At 39.2% G+C, this 16256-nt stretch overlaps 1 protein-coding gene across 1 annotated transcript; it reads left to right on the top strand.

Moving 5' to 3' along the window:
• Positions 1-5296: 5296 nt before the first annotated feature.
• LOC148034358 (polyubiquitin) lies at positions 5297-6654 on the top strand. Its single transcript, XM_087679303.1, has one exon. It carries the CDS (start codon positions 5430-5432, stop codon positions 6345-6347), a length of 918 nt encoding a protein of 305 aa, XP_087535429.1. The 5' UTR covers positions 5297-5429; the 3' UTR covers positions 6348-6654.
• Positions 6655-16256: the final 9602 nt, after the last annotated feature.

The following is a 16256-nucleotide window of genomic DNA, read 5'->3' as shown; positions in this document are numbered from 1 at the left end:
GTGACTTAACCACAATTAGTCTTGGTTAGTCATACCTATGTGTATAAGTCTCTTTTAGTTAGTATGATAGAAGAATAATGGAAGAAGAATAACAATGAGCTAAGGCTCATCTTCTGCTCCACTCTATCTCTCTTCCTCTCTTCCAACATGGTACCAGAGCTTGAACGTCTGAATTTGAAGAAAACGTCATCAAAGGAGACTGTGACTATAGCCCATTTTTTTGCAAAAGCTATATCTAGCTACAAAAATGGTTTTTGGAGAAATGTCCTATTAATTTTGACCGTATTGATGTGATCTACAACTTTGCAGAAGAAAGTTTTTTCAAATTCCTCACATATTTTGAGATACTCAGCACAAACCTATACAAACTAGCTATTTACTACAATAAACAACAGGTGATTCCAGGGCACTGGTGGCTTTCATCCTAACAATGTATATGTCCTTATTATCATGCATTTAAGCATGATCTTGGAGTGTTAAATGCTCAGTTTTGGAGCTTATTTGCAGATTGGAAACAATGAACTAGTTGCTGTCCTGAATTTGGAAACAATATACCTAGAAGGTTGAAGTATCTGTGATGCTTATTTGCTAGTGACAAATGCTTGGATCATACCACTTGAGTGGTAGATGCTTTTTGGGATATTGTGAGTGCTAAAAGTCCAAAGTTTGGACTGATTTGTTGTTGGTTATACTAGGGTATTGACTGGTTATTGTTTGCAGGAAGGAAACCTATCATCTTCACTTGACATACATGCAATATATTATGACTGGTTGGACATGTATCAACTCCTACATAGAGTAGCAACTAAATGAGATGTTTTGGGGCTGTTTTGAGGTCTAAATACTCTTGTTTTAACAGAGAAAATACTGATGGTTATAGCAGTGGGCTGGTTGTATTTGGTACTACTACTTGCATACAATACAAACATTGATACTTGTATGGACATAGTTTGTTGCTGGGATATTTTGCCACTACTATAGAATGTTTTGAACTGATTTAAGCTTGGTCTATGCTTAGTTGACTATGTTTTTTCATTGTTGGAATACAGTTTACAACAAGCAGGTTGTCAGGAAAACTGCAATTAGAATAATATCCATAAACATCCAAGCAACAACTGATAGCTTGGCCTCCCGACAAATCGAATAACACGGAAGTCAAGGACACACTTAATATTAGCAATCGCCACATGTACTTGTACTATCATTTCTTCCGATTACATTAGGCTATCATCAGCCATTTTTAAAACCATTATAACATCCTTTTGGATTGGTAGACCCAGTCTCTCTAATAAATCCATGCTTATAATGGTTATGGATGAGCCAGGGTAGACTCAGCCTCTCTCATAAATCCATACCTAAAATAGGTCCGACACTGGCTCTAAGGCTTCAACCAATCCTCTATGCTCAAATAAAACACCCCACAGCCTCGCGGCTAGGACCGTCTAAGAGATACGCTAACTTAACTTCTAATTATGGCTCATAGTCCAACACTAACCCTTCCCAAACTCCTCATAGTAGGGAGTCCCTACACATATTGGTGTTATACACCACGTAAACAGATATAAGGAGTACCCCTCTGCTAACTGCTATGGCCCCTCTATGGCTCTCCTACACCCTAGGGATTGGCCCCAGGATGCATTGTGAACACATATAACACATATAACACATAGCCCTCTCTTCTAATCAATCATTCTAGGAGATAGAATATGATCCTCACTATTGCACACTCCCCAAAGAAACTTATTGCTAGCCCTACGGCTTGGGATACCTCATCCTCAGTGTGGGTCAATGTTTATGAAGATAATTGCCATGCATCCAAGATAATACCATGTGTTGAATGCAGTTCAACTATGAATGATTCATAGAAGTCAGTCATTTTTATTCATTTAAAAGAGCATCGTGACAGTACAAAACCATTTCTTTTCATCCTTTCATTTTAAGCATAATTGTTGCATTGCATAGGACCGGCATCAAGCATGCTCATTCTACTAAACCCTTTAATTCTCAAAACACACATATCTTATGTGCAAAATGTATTAGAAAAAAATCAAATTTAGCATGTAATCAGTACTTTTGTGCATTCAATGTGGTAGGTTTAGAGAGCATTTTGATGTATTTTTCTGCATAAAGAGCGATGAATACTCACTTTAACATAAAGATAAGGCTAAATTGAAGCTAAACCTCATGCTTCAACCCTACCATGCATCCACAAACACATACATGATTTTTTTCTATATTTTAAGCGTAAAAAAATTATTATTAAACTTTTTGTATTTATTTATTAATAAATACTCATATTTTTTAATTTTTAATGTAACTTGATTAGACTTGCAGAGAATTATTTTCATCCCTCATTTCATCCCATGAGAGTACCATTGACACATCAAAATCCCCAAAATCCATGATTTGCCTTAAAATCACAGTTTTATGGGTTTTGCGTATTTATGAAAAAAATAATAGATGATTGATTCTTACTGATTTTCTTAATGTTTCTCATAAAACAAATCATTGACAATCAAGAGCAATCATTTTCAACCATTTGCAATCAAGATCTATCATAAAACAATGAAATTTATCACTTACTCATAAAATCATGCTTTATCTCACACATATCTCATATTTGGAAGGCCGTTGATGCTTACTAATAGCCACTAACACTCCTCCAAATATCAATCTATGCTCCATTGTGTCTCAGCATCACCTCCTAACTGAAAACTCTCAAATCAGCCCACCCCCTTCTCTCATAGATTGAACTATAGAAACATGCATCAAGAGGAGAGAGAGAGAGAGGAGAGAGAAACATTGATTTCTAAGATCTTCATCTAGGCGAGGTCTTGAACAACTAGGCACTCATCTTACTTTGTTCTAGCACTCAAAAAAATTGTGAAAAATCTGCAACTACTGCAAAGGTCAGTCTTTTGAAGAAATTTGGATTCCCGTCATCCATGGTCACTTAAAATTATCGAATGTGCATCTTTCACTTCCGTTGGGCTTCCATTTCCGCTTTAAATTTGCATCATTCCGCATTTACTTGACATGTCTTGGACATTTAAATTTTGCTCTCATGGTGCTAGACTTGTTAGGCACAATGTTGTGATCATCATTCTTTTCTTGCACTTTACCCTTTCCCTTTTCCTTGCGCTTGTCTTTGCGCATTTTATGGCACTGTGGCTAAATATGACCTGCTTTCCTACAATAATGACAACTAAGACCAGACTTACAACCATGTGACGTATTGTGAGACTGTCCACGTATCCTAGACTAAGACCTTTGAGAGTCTCTACCATGGCCATTTCCATCTTGCTGACCTCTCACAATCGATGCATGTGACATACGGGAATCATCTACATTCTTTCTATTCACCTCTTCTGTCAAGAGGGCACTCTCAATATCTTACAATTTCAACCCATCCTTAGCATGTAGAGCCGTACAAAAAGTATCCCATGACTCAAGTAGAGTACTAAGCAAAAATAAAGGATGCAAAGTGTCTTTGAACTAAATCTCCTGTGAAGCTAGATGACTGATGATGGAGTGAAACTCATTCAAATGTGCAAATATAGAAGTCCCTTTGAAGCTTCATGCAAAGGTCCATCAATTGTATTAGCCAATACATTTGAGATGTAGGACTCTACTTATCATAAAGATTTTTCATCTGTGTTTAAAGCTCATATGCAGTCTGATTTTCAGTTACAACATTGTAGTATACTTGGTTAGAGAGTGATAAAATGATTGTGGACTTGCATAGCTCATCCGGTTAATCCCAATCCTTAGTTGCGATGTTTTCGGATTTGGCACCTTATTTTCGAGGGGTCTAACTTGTAATTTTTGTATTTGGCATCTCATTTTTGAGTGGTCTAACTTGTAATTTCTGCACTAAAACCTACCATATCTGGGTCTTCCAGTAACTATAGTTGGTCTAATCCAATTTCTCAATATTGAAGATAGCAATGTCATGAGAATCACTGGCCATAATGAGACTAAGCAAGTGCACAGAAGGGCAAAATAGGATACTATGATTTCTTACAAATCAGTCCCAAAACCACAGCTAAATCAAGTGGGAGACAATAGATATTGCCAAAGTAATGAGCTTCCACAAACTATAAGCAAAAGACTGTCAAGACAAGGTAATTGCTCTCATAAACAGTGCAAAGAACTACAATTACAACATGCTGTAAATAGAGTACAACAGTAAGAAATCAAAGCAAAGTATGAGCTATCACTGATAGATTGCAATTTGTAAATAACTGCAAGGGATATCTTGCACAATGCAAGGTATGTATGGACAACTAGTAGTCAGCAAACATGTGACCAGTACCCAAAGCTATCAACCTCGGAGTGTGAGAGTGGAATACATCCAATGGTATAACAATCATGCATGTAGTAGGTCTCATGGGTAACAAAAGAGACCTGCTGAAGGCACAACTAACTTAGCAATAATTACATAAGCTCAATATATAGCTATATTAGGTGTATACATCATTGACAACAATCTGACAAAGGTACGTGCTGGCCTAAAGACAAATGTTAGATTAACCCACTATACATCTATTAAAGCTCAAAACATAATGTGAATGGCATCCATACATCCAAGATCCAAGTGATAGATATCCAAAAGCATCGAACACAGGTAGTCTGCAAGACTCTTATTATAGCATCCAAAGACAAGAACAGACATCCTATGTCAAGTAGCCATGCTCCAAAATAATTTAAGTGCAAGTCAAATGTGAAGTTGAAAGTTTGTCATATATCCAAATATGTAGCATCCATATCAAACATCAATACATCCAACGGATGGCCCAAGTATCATCTAATGGTTATAGGCATAAACTGTCTCAAATGAATGCTCAGTCAAGTCTTCAAGCATGTGGCACATAGTTATTAGCCATTAGACCAGACACTAAGTACATGCTTATTGAATTGTTATTAACTTATTAATCCTTATCTTTTTATTTTTCTAATAATTGTGTAAAATTTTTGGCTGTCTTAGTCTATCAAGCTTCCTAGTTTACTTTCTCGTCCTAGTTTACTTGCGCAATTACAATTTGGACAACAACCAAGATTGATTAAAAAAAAAAAGGTGGACCCGCCGCGGGACACCCCTTTTAGGCGTGTCTTGGCTTTTAAAAAGGAGAGGAGTCTGGGTTCCGGAAGATTCGACAGATGGATGGCCAAGAATGGAGGAAAGGGAAGGAGTGATCGGCACGGCACGGGGACGTGGTGTGAAAGGCCCGAAACGCGGAACGCACAAGCCACGCTCATCCCTCTAGGTACGTATTAAAAGGCACCAGGACGCACCTCTGCATCATCGTGTTTTCGATTTCTCTCTCTGTTGTCTCACAGATCGACAGCTCGTAACCCTTGTCTGCACCGTCTGTCTACCCCCAATCTCTTCTTCCCTCATCAATCCGTCCACCAATCCATCGTGCAAGATGCAGATCTTCGTGAAGACCCTCACCGGTAAGACCATCACCCTCGAGGTTGAGAGCTCCGACACCATTGATAATGTTAAAGCCAAGATCCAGGACAAGGAGGGCATCCCTCCTGATCAGCAGAGGCTGATCTTCGCCGGCAAGCAGCTTGAGGATGGCCGCACCCTGGCCGATTATAACATCCAGAAGGAGAGCACTCTTCACCTCGTCCTGAGGCTCCGCGGTGGCATGCAGATCTTCGTCAAAACCCTAACTGGTAAGACCATCACCCTTGAAGTTGAGAGCTCTGACACTATTGATAACGTCAAAGCCAAGATTCAGGACAAAGAGGGCATCCCTCCTGACCAGCAGAGGCTGATCTTTGCCGGCAAGCAGCTGGAGGATGGCCGCACCCTGGCTGACTATAACATCCAGAAAGAGAGCACTCTTCATCTTGTTCTGCGTCTGCGTGGTGGAATGCAAATCTTTGTTAAAACTCTGACCGGTAAGACCATCACCCTCGAGGTCGAGAGCTCTGATACTATTGACAATGTAAAGGCCAAAATTCAGGATAAGGAAGGGATCCCCCCGGACCAGCAGAGGCTTATCTTTGCTGGCAAGCAGCTGGAGGATGGTCGTACGCTTGCAGATTACAATATCCAGAAGGAGTCTACTCTTCACCTTGTGCTGCGCCTGAGAGGGGGCATGCAGATCTTTGTAAAGACCTTGACTGGAAAGACAATCACGTTGGAAGTGGAGAGCTCTGACACGATTGACAACGTGAAGGCAAAGATCCAAGACAAGGAAGGGATCCCCCCTGACCAGCAAAGACTTATTTTTGCAGGGAAGCAACTTGAAGATGGCCGCACCCTTGCTGACTACAACATTCAGAAGGAGAGTACACTCCATCTGGTGTTGCGTCTTCGTGGGGGGCAGTAATTTGGGTGCAACGGCCAACTGGGATGATGGCCTCCTTCCCGGTTCTTATGCTCATGGATAGGCTCCTTCAATAAAGATGATCTGCTGGGTGGTGTTTATGGCTGTGCTTACATGGCACTCTGCTTGTAGCTGTCTCTCTATGTCCGATACTCTTTGTTTAGTGTCTTCTGTCTGAGCTGGTTGCTCTTCAGTTGTTTTATCATTTCTCAATTAGTTTACTCCGAGCACAAGTCCTCGGATTTCTAAGTATGCGTTCTTGTGTCTTCTTGTTGTAAGCATAATTTAATACAGTTTGTACGTTGGACCACTTGGGTCAAGTGACCTAATGCAGATTGTCTACAGTCTATTCATTACGTAGTTATTTGTCCAGCCCTACCCAGATTAAACAAAGAGTGCTCTGATATAGTGATCAGGTTGGATTAAGTTGATTTTGAGTCGTACTGGATGCTCAAACTCCTGTGGAGCCTTCCTCGTTTTCTCCTTGTCTGCATCAAATCAACAGCGAATCCTTGCTCCAAGAGTTTGCTTCCGTCTGTGCTTTTCCACCTAGTTTGCCCTTATGTGTTACCCCTGTTAGATAATATAACGACGATGGGTTTTGCCAAGGAAAAGAGGGTGGTGTTCAACTGGCAGCCTTGCTTGAACCTTCTTCTACTAATCATAGATTCCAATAATAGACTACTTTTTTGAAGATACAAGCTTGACAAATATTGTGCGAAGAACTTTGGAAGACCTTGGAAGACCTTGGAAGACCAACATTCTTCTCATGGAACCCTAGTAGTAGCATAACTTTGATTTGATGTACCTCCAATCAATTCTTGTCAAAGGAAGAATCACTTTGTCTCGGGCCCTAGGGAGTTGTAGCTAGCATTGGCTAATATCTTTTGCCAATCGGAGATGAGTGCTTGATTGAGCCACATTAGAGTGTCGAAATTTAATGACGAGTAGTGGGTTTGCGATGATATCTATCTTGCCAATGTGGAATATTCCAAGTAGTGCCTTTTGTCTTGGTAGAAGATGATGGTGCAAGGATGATTATCAAGCATCCTATTGAGCAGTGTCAAATTTAGCCTTGGTGATCTATCTACTAAGTTCTCTAGCACGACTCCTTCATTTCTCCTATCTTGGTTGAGGATATCTAGACTAATCTGGGAATGCATTTTTCATCCTTGGTGAAGTCGCAAAAATACTCGAAATGAAGGGAGTAAGCCTTGAAGTGGAAACAGTAGAGTGGAAGTAGGAGCTATGAGAGAGAGAGAGAGAGAGAGGTGTCTGTGGAAATATTTACAATGTGTGAACACCTTTCTTTTTATTCAAATGTCATTGAAAGAAATACATGCGGGATATTGTCGTAACTAATACATGGGCAATTAGGCACATGTGCTTTATCTTTAATAACCTTTTACTTTAAGGTGAATGTGCCCCTAATGAGGAGAGAACAAGGAAAGTACAAATATATGCAAGTACAATAGGATGAGAAAATACGTCAAATGTCTAATGCTCATCAACTCCCCAAGGAAGTGAAAATGCCTCGTTGAGAGACTTTAAGTAAGCAGATTTGTAAGAACTCAATTGAGATCTTGACAAGCTCAATGGACTGTCCTCAATGACTTATCGAATAAAGTGATAATGCATCTTAGTGTGCTTCGTTTGTGTATGGAAGATCTTTTTTTTTTCCAATTGCATAATACTCAATAGAATTTGACTGCAAAGTAAGGACCACATCGGTAATGTGAAGGTTTGCCACTAGATGGCCTAACCACAAAGTCTCCTAAGGTTTGCCACTAGATGGCCTAACCACAGAGTCTCCTTGCAATCCTTGCCATGTATTTTTGCACCTTGGATATTTTAAAACTAGCTCTTCCAACAGATGTCAAGACATAACTAGAGGTGACTTTTCATTGTTTGCATGTCTTGCATTATTAGAGTTAATGTATCCCATGACTCATGTATCTTGACCACCATAATAGATGCACATAGCTGTTGTGCCTTTTAGGTATTGCACGATACCTTTGATGGCATTGCACGATACCTTTGATGGCATCCCAATGTAGTCAACCAAGTGAAATGTGAGAATGTCTAGGGGCACATGGAGTTCATTGTAAAATAGTAGGGAAAGATAATGTCTCTCAATAAGGGAATCATAAAATGTTAACCTGGAACTGTAGCAGAAGAGGGTAGAAGCTTAGGTCAAGGCTTATGATGATAGATGTCATGATATTGGCACAAGCATGTCCATTAGATCCTTCATGAGAGTGCAAAGCTCGTAGATGTAATGATCAATTTGCAAGAATAGGCACATTGGAAGATTTGTGCATCAAGGTGACAATAGATGGGGTTCTCAACTTGCATACTTCTGTTGAGAAGGCTTGAATAGCTTCAACACATAGGGTAAAGGGGCCAATAGATTGTCATTTAACAATCCTCCATTATAATTTTTTTTCCAAGTGAGTTGCATAAATATTTTTTAAAGGTCAAACTATTTATATTATATAAACCTCAAAGAAAAAATATTAGGACATTTTGAAATTTTTATCAAGTAGCCTTAGTTACAAATAAAAGGTTCATAAAAGATGGATAGTAAGGGGCCAATAGAGTGAGACTCGAGGATGCATTACTTTAGAGTTTTACAAAATCTAAAATATAAAATTTTTTTACATAACTCAATTGTTTGACTTAAGTTTATTTGTAATTTCAAAAAATTCATATTATATTGTTAAGGGGCTAAGAAAACCACATCTTTCTTGTAAAATTGTCACTCAATTGGGGTGGGGTGTGTTTGCCTTTTGGAAGGCACTACTTTGTTGGCCCCTTTATCCTAGAGAATGTTGTGGCTTTCATCTTTACTGCCAACCCACCGTGACTTGAAGCAACGCCGTCCAAGTAGTTTAGTCTCGTAACTGTGCCATGTGTCGAACATGCATGTATATGGCTTTGTGCAAGCCTCAAGACTATCTCGCACGGGTATTCAATGAAGGGGAGAGTTGGGATCGACGGTTGAAAAGGCACCACGCATCTCGAAGAGATCTAGGATGTTGAAATGGACGTCTATTTACTAGGCCTGAAAGTAAACTAGGCCCGAAAAGTAAACTAGGCTAGAAAATCAGGTGTTGACGAATTCGACGATTACCTCCTCGAACTGCCCACTGACGAATTCGACGCTTCAGCCCACAGACATCCCTCGAGGGTTTCCAGCACTCTATTTCATCTTGTAATCCTTGCTTGTGCCGTTCTTCCTCCCACAGGGCATTCCTTACAGATTGTCATTCCCTTCCTTTTCCTTCCCCCTCAATAGCTGTGCTTGATGTGTGATAATGGATGTATATCTTGAAACTCCTCAAAGTGAGAGAGTACCTTTATCTTCATCAGAATTAGATGCATTAGATGATCCATCTAGTAGTGGGACTTCGTCAAGTGACGAGTCAAAAGAGGGGTCCACTACTACAGAGGATGTCTACTAGGTGACTCTAAATGAGGTGATAGAAGCTCAAGATAATAAGAGACACAGAGCTAGACCTCGGTATATTAAATGATCCACGACCAATTAAATTAGGATCTATGCTCAGTCTAGAGAGAAAAGGAAGGACTATGTGTCCTTGATCCAAGAATTTCATGACATCTTTGCCTAGAGCTATGTATGATGAGTTGAGGGGCATTCCTCCTAGTTTAGTTATACATACCATTCCCTTGAAGGAAGGTAACTGCCCTCCTATGCGTCAAAAAGTGAGACATATACTTTTTGAGCTAAGGAACGGACTATTTGAGGAGTTGTAAAACTTGTATAAAAATGGCCTAATATTTCCTGTGCAACACACGGAGTGGTGTACGTCAATAGTTATTAGGAAAAGGAAGAATAATCAAATCCAACTTTGCATAGATTTTAGGGTGCTCAATAAGCAGACGGTCAAGGATTACTATTCGTTGCCATTTATTGACCAGATTCTGGATCAATTAGTAGGTAGAGATATTTATTCATTCATGAACTACTTTGTTGGATATAACCAAATGGATGTAGAGGAAGACAAGTTCAAAATGACATTTATTACTATATTTGGTACCTTTGCATATGATGTTATGGCATTCGGGTTATGAAATGCGCTAGGTTCTTGGAAACGTATCGCTGATAAAACTTTTGGTGATATTTTCATGGAGGAATTGAAAATATTTATTGATGATCTAGGGGTAGCCACCATAAGGAAGAGACAGTTGGTTATCCTAAGAAAATGTTTTGACCATTGCAAGTAGTTTTGCATTGCTCTTAATCCAAGAAAGTGAGTCTTTGGAGTGCCCTATGGATTGCTATTGGGCCACATGATTAGCTCAGCTAGTATTGCAAGCGACTGATCCTGAAAAGATAAAGGTTATTATTGCTATGAGTCTGCAACATACTCCTAAAGAAGTACATAGCTTTCTATCATCAATGGGATACTATCAAAGATTTATTAATACACTAGCAACGAGGACATTGCCATTGACGAATTTACTATCCTTTGATTTTTTGTCAGTTTGTTTGGAGTGACCCATGTTGAGTCTCCTTTGAGGATGTGAAGCAAGAACTAATAAAAGCTCCAATATTGAAAGCACCCAAAAGAGGTGGGGTCTTCTATATATTTTCAGCAGCTACAATGCATAGCATCAGCTATTGCTTAGCCCAAATTTGGGAGGAGAAGTGGTATCATCTAATTGCATTTGCTAGTCATAAATTGGGGATATCTGACGTTAATTATACCTATATGGAGAAGTTGTGCCTTGGGATGGTATTTACAACAATTAAATTTAGGCATTACATTCTCTATGAAAAGGTGGTATTTTGTACGAAGGTAGAAGGATTGAGGCTATTGATAAATAAGTTACAGCCACCTGACCGCTTGGCAAAGTGGTTAATCACTTTGCAAGAGTTTGATTATGAAATCAAGAGTAAGCCACCCACCAAAGTTGCAAGGCATCGTTGAATGTCTTGTGGATTTCAAGGAGCCGAAGGAAATTTTGGCAAAGGTAGTGACCTTGAGGGTCTATTTAAAATTGATACAGCTTCCATTTCATCTTGGTATGTTGCCATAACGCACTATCTATCTACAAGAAAGACTAGAGCTGCTCTGTCAAAAGCTAGGAAGAAAGTAAACATCAAGCTTTGAAATTTACCTTGATTGCAAGAACATTATATTAGTAATGGGTTCATGATGTTTATCATTGATGTGTTATGCCTAATAAGGTTCCATTTATCTTGGAAGAGTATCATGACTCCGCTTATGGATTATACTTTGCTAGACGATTGACTGCACAAAAAGCTTTAAGAGTTGTATTGGTGGCCGTCCATTTTCCAAGATGCTTTTTCATATAGCAAAGATATAATGGATGTTGAAGACATGATAGTAGGGAGAACAGGAAGCGCCCACCACTGACTCCTATTATGGCTATACTACCATTTGAGAACTGGGGCATTTATTTTGTGGATCTTATTACCCTATCATCCTCTACACAAAAGAGGTATATCATAGTGGCTGATTATTTTGCAAAATGGTCAAAAGCATAAGTGACGAGGAAGAACGATGCAAAAGAGACTGCTACTTCATGCTTGAGTAGATTATCTGTCGATTTATCCACTAAAGGAGTTAGTGTTGACCGTGAAACCCATTTTCTAAATAAGGTGATTAAGAGCTGACCTAAGCATGGAAAATTAAACACAATAAAATGACACCTTATAATCCATAGGCAAATGGGAAAGTTGAAAGTACCAATAAATAACTTGTGGGTACTCTATATTGAAGACAATATCAGAGAAGAAATGAGATTGAGATAAGAAGCTATATGTAGCTGTGTGGGCGTATAATACGACCTTTAAGCAAGCTATTGGCCATACCCCTTTCAAGTTAGTTTAAGATGAGGAGTATGTACTACCCCTAGGGATTGAGTTATCAACTATAAGAATTGCAATTAACCATTCTTTGGGGAACAAATTTGCACTCTTTGAGTACTTCATGACTTTAGCACACCTTGACGCGCTTAAATTGCAGAGTTTATTACATCAGGAAGTAGCTAAGTGTTGGATGAAGCACCTTCACAATTTAAAAGTAAAAAAGTATACCTTCAAGAAAGGGCACTTAGTTTCATATGATGATGCATGTAGGGAGCTATTTCCTAGGAAACTAGAGCCTAAGTGGGATGGTCCCTACAAAATAGTTAGAATTGGGAAAAATAAGTCCACATTATTACTAGCAAATTTGTAGGGAGTGGAGTTTAAAAATGAGGTTAGTCTAAATAAGAATAAACCTTATTATCTTTAGGCATACTAAAAATATAACTGTCTTGCAAGTCAAGGCTGAACTAATTTGAAACCTGAAAGAGAGGCTAAAAAGTTGGTTGATGGGGCTGCTAATTCTCTACTTAGAACACCCATATTTAGAACAAATATACCATCATGGAAAACTTGTTTGGTGGAGCACAGGTTATAAAGTGATTAAGCAAGAGGATGGGACATTTGTATGGGAGATCGAAGTCATTTTTCATCACTGCTTAAGGATCTTGACAAGCAACCATGTTGGATTCAATGAAGAAGGTGGAATAGAGCCTTTGGTTCATCCTCTGAATATGCTGAATTTTGACTATCATAGTTATGAATAAAGGAGTCGACGATGGTCAAATGCATGAACCCTTTATGGACATATACATTATATCTTGATGGAGCATCCAAGGATCCCAATAAGAAAAGGAGTATTGGGGTAGTTATTAGAGATCTCGATATAGAATCACAATGAAATTAGCTCCCTACCTTGGGGTAAGATTTACTAATAATATGGCAAAATATAAAGCCTGATCATGGGACTGAATATTACTAAGAAAGGTGGTATTTGCCAGTTATTAGTAAAAGGGGATTCCCAGTTGGTTTTGAATCAATTGAATGGGATGTACATAGCACGAAATCCCATTCTTCATATGTATTATCATGCTACTATGAACCTAATTGACAAGTTTGAGAGAGTGTCTCTTTAGCTAATTCCACGATATTGGAATCAGTTGGCCGATTCCTTAACAAATTATGCTTATGAAGAGGATCTCTTTTTCAACCATGGTTCTTGTTTAGATCTCTCCATTGATGATGAGATAGGACCTGGTCAATTATGGGGACTTTTATCAAAGCATGCTTTATATGGCAGGTGATGGTTAGTATGGGTAATGCAAAGAGTAGTCGAGACCCATTTACCATTATTATCTTGGATCCATAGGGTGGTCATATGACATTTTATGCATATGCCTCTTGATGTATATGCAAGAGGTATGGATCATAATAATCTAATGCATCTAGTTTAGGGCTAAGAGCCTTCTTTTCTCCTTGGAATGGAGAGTCTTGTTGTATGTTAGTACTACTCCAATGAGAGATGTGTATAAGTTATATTGTTTTTTTCCTTTAGGCCAAGAGGGCCAATTGTTTTGGATACATAATGATCTATTTCTTTAGGCCAAGAGGGCCATGTATTTGTTTGGTGCAGGTACGTTTAATGGTTTTTTGTTTTAGTATTGTAGCAAACAAGTCTGACTGAGTACTTAGAGTGAGCCTTTTGCTATGCTAAAGCTTCTCGTGGCCAAGTCCAGATGATATCCTTCCTTTATGAGTTATTTCCCTTATATGCTAAATGGTTATGTATTTGTTGGGATTTTTCTTTCTTTTGTTGGAAAGCAATGATTAAGGCATGAAGCCCTAGTAATAGGTTAGGTATTTCTGGGGAGGTTTAAGTAGTTGTATGCCTCTTGTGAAGGCATTGTTGATACTCTTAGAACTATTTTAGAAGGTATTCCTAGTGACCCTACTCTGCTAGCTTGCTAGACAACTAGTTCTAGGAAGTTCTGTTAGTTGTGAGGCAGCTAGAAAAGCTTTCTAAATAAAAGAAAGAGAAGAAACAATGCATATATTTGAAGACTATAGTATATGGAGGTATGTAAAAATGGGGTTTAACCCTTGAACAATAGGAAAAGAAATTTAAAAAAAATAATCAAAGAGCAGATAAGCATCACCTTGCAAAGGCCTAGTAGGTTCTTGGGGATGAGTCAAGCAAATGCCTAAGGGTGATGTCTAGCCATATAAAATAAATAAGGATGGTTGGAGTGAAAGTAAAAGCAAGTAGGAAAAAAAGGATTTAGTGAATACAAGTCTTGTCCAAAAGGGACGGATTCCGCAACCCGTGAGGATGCGTCTTATTTCCTCCAAGTATTTGCCCTTGCACTAGTAACAGGGCCTCGAGATTCTATCTCGATTCACGTAGATTGTTTGAGTAGGACCCGTAGGCAAGGAATTTATGGCCAGAGTCCCCCCCTTGTATCCAAGTGTCCTCCTACATTCAAACTAATCTATGGAGAGACCTCTTGTGGCGGGTTTGGTCCACGTTCCCGTCACGGTTATTTGGAACCCCCTTGGCTAGGGTTGGCGGTTAGCTGGGGGTAGCTTGGCCCACCCTCCTTGAGTTCAACCTAATTTATTATTCAATTTACTGTTGTGAGCTTGGGTCATTCATTCCTTTCACAGACATTGAACCTAGATTTACAAGCACGAACAAACAGTGAAGGCGAGTGCTCTCAAGACATCTACTAAGGCGGAGTCCTCATCTTAACGCTAGCGTCGCCTTTCTTGATCATTCTTGCCTTGGCATCATTTTTCATTATTTCCCCACAGAATGGGGAATACCCTCTGCTTGACCTCACTACTATGTATTGGGGTAGGGCAATTTTACTATAGATTAAATGAGGGCTTCCCTAGATTATCCCCCCCATCTTAAGATCTTAGTCTAGGGTTTTGTTGGGTAGATTGGTAATCTTTTTTTTTTCCTACCTTAGAACTCTATCGGGTTCTAGGTTCACCCTAGGGTCTCCTCATCTTCAAGATAATGGATACTTATATTTACTCTCTTTTTTTCAAGACAACGTAAACCAAGTCTACTTACCATTCCGAGATGGCTATGAGCATCGAATGTAGCTTGGTGAGTAGTCCTTCTCCTTGTGGGTGCTACATTCGAGCTTCCTTGTGTTAGTTTTGGGGTGTTTCATATTCCGAAAATGATATACTTAAGCATGTTTTGGGTTCATCGCAATTGACTATTGGGGTAGAGACCAATGAGCGTGTTGGCTTCAAGTCAAAAATATGGTTGTGAGGTCGAGCCGATTCATCTTGCGACTAGGGTCCTAAGTGGGTCAAGCTAAAACCTTGGCTTCGCTTTCTGGTCAAGACCTTATTTACCAAACTATTCCTTTCAAACGAGCTTAACAATTCACGTGCACATCCTAATCTACCTTTTTAGATGCATACCCCATTATGTGGTGCAGTTGAAGCTATTCATCATGCCATGCAAGCCCCAATGCAAGTCTCCCCTATTTTGTCAATGCGATGCGAGGTCCCTATTCATGGGAATCCCTTCCAGTACATTTATGCAACTCAAAAGGCACGACTTAATTACTCAAATGCGAGTGTACATGCATCCATTGAAAATGCAAGTTAATTCTCTACGATGGTCTATGGAGTATAATTGACCTAGACAGAATATTTATGTACCTTGACCATCTGTGATGCATCTGCGGAAGTTAGATCTTATTTCTTGACTTGTTTTCACTACACCCGTAGATACCTATTTTATTTTCAACATTCCATGACTATTAAACCTCTTTTTGGCTACCTTTCCAGATATGCAAACTACCTAACGTGATGCATGAATTTATTTCTAATAATGCTTATGCTTAAATATTTGATTTTAGTTTCTAACATGGTAGTAGTGCCTGGTTTTGGAGAGTTGAGTTAGCGTTTCCACCTGATAAACCATTCATGTTGATAGTGACATCTTTTCCCGACCCTTCCCCCGTAGTTGCAACTTTTCCAATCTCCTGGGAGAGCTTATGCTTTGGGGCCATTGTGGAGTTGGAGACGGC

This window comes from Lygodium microphyllum, chromosome 6 (assembly GCF_053477565.2).
Source record: "Lygodium microphyllum isolate KBCC chromosome 6, Lygodium_microphyllum_v1.1.10, whole genome shotgun sequence".
Classification (NCBI taxonomy): Eukaryota; Viridiplantae; Streptophyta; class Polypodiopsida; order Schizaeales; family Lygodiaceae; genus Lygodium; species Lygodium microphyllum.
This window is presented reverse-complemented; position numbering and strand designations above follow the sequence as displayed.

Excerpts from the sequence above, each read along its gene's own strand:
- LOC148034358 (XM_087679303.1), top strand. The coding sequence starts at position 5,430 with ATGCAGATCTTCGTGAAGACCCTCACCGGTAAGACCATCACCCTCGAG.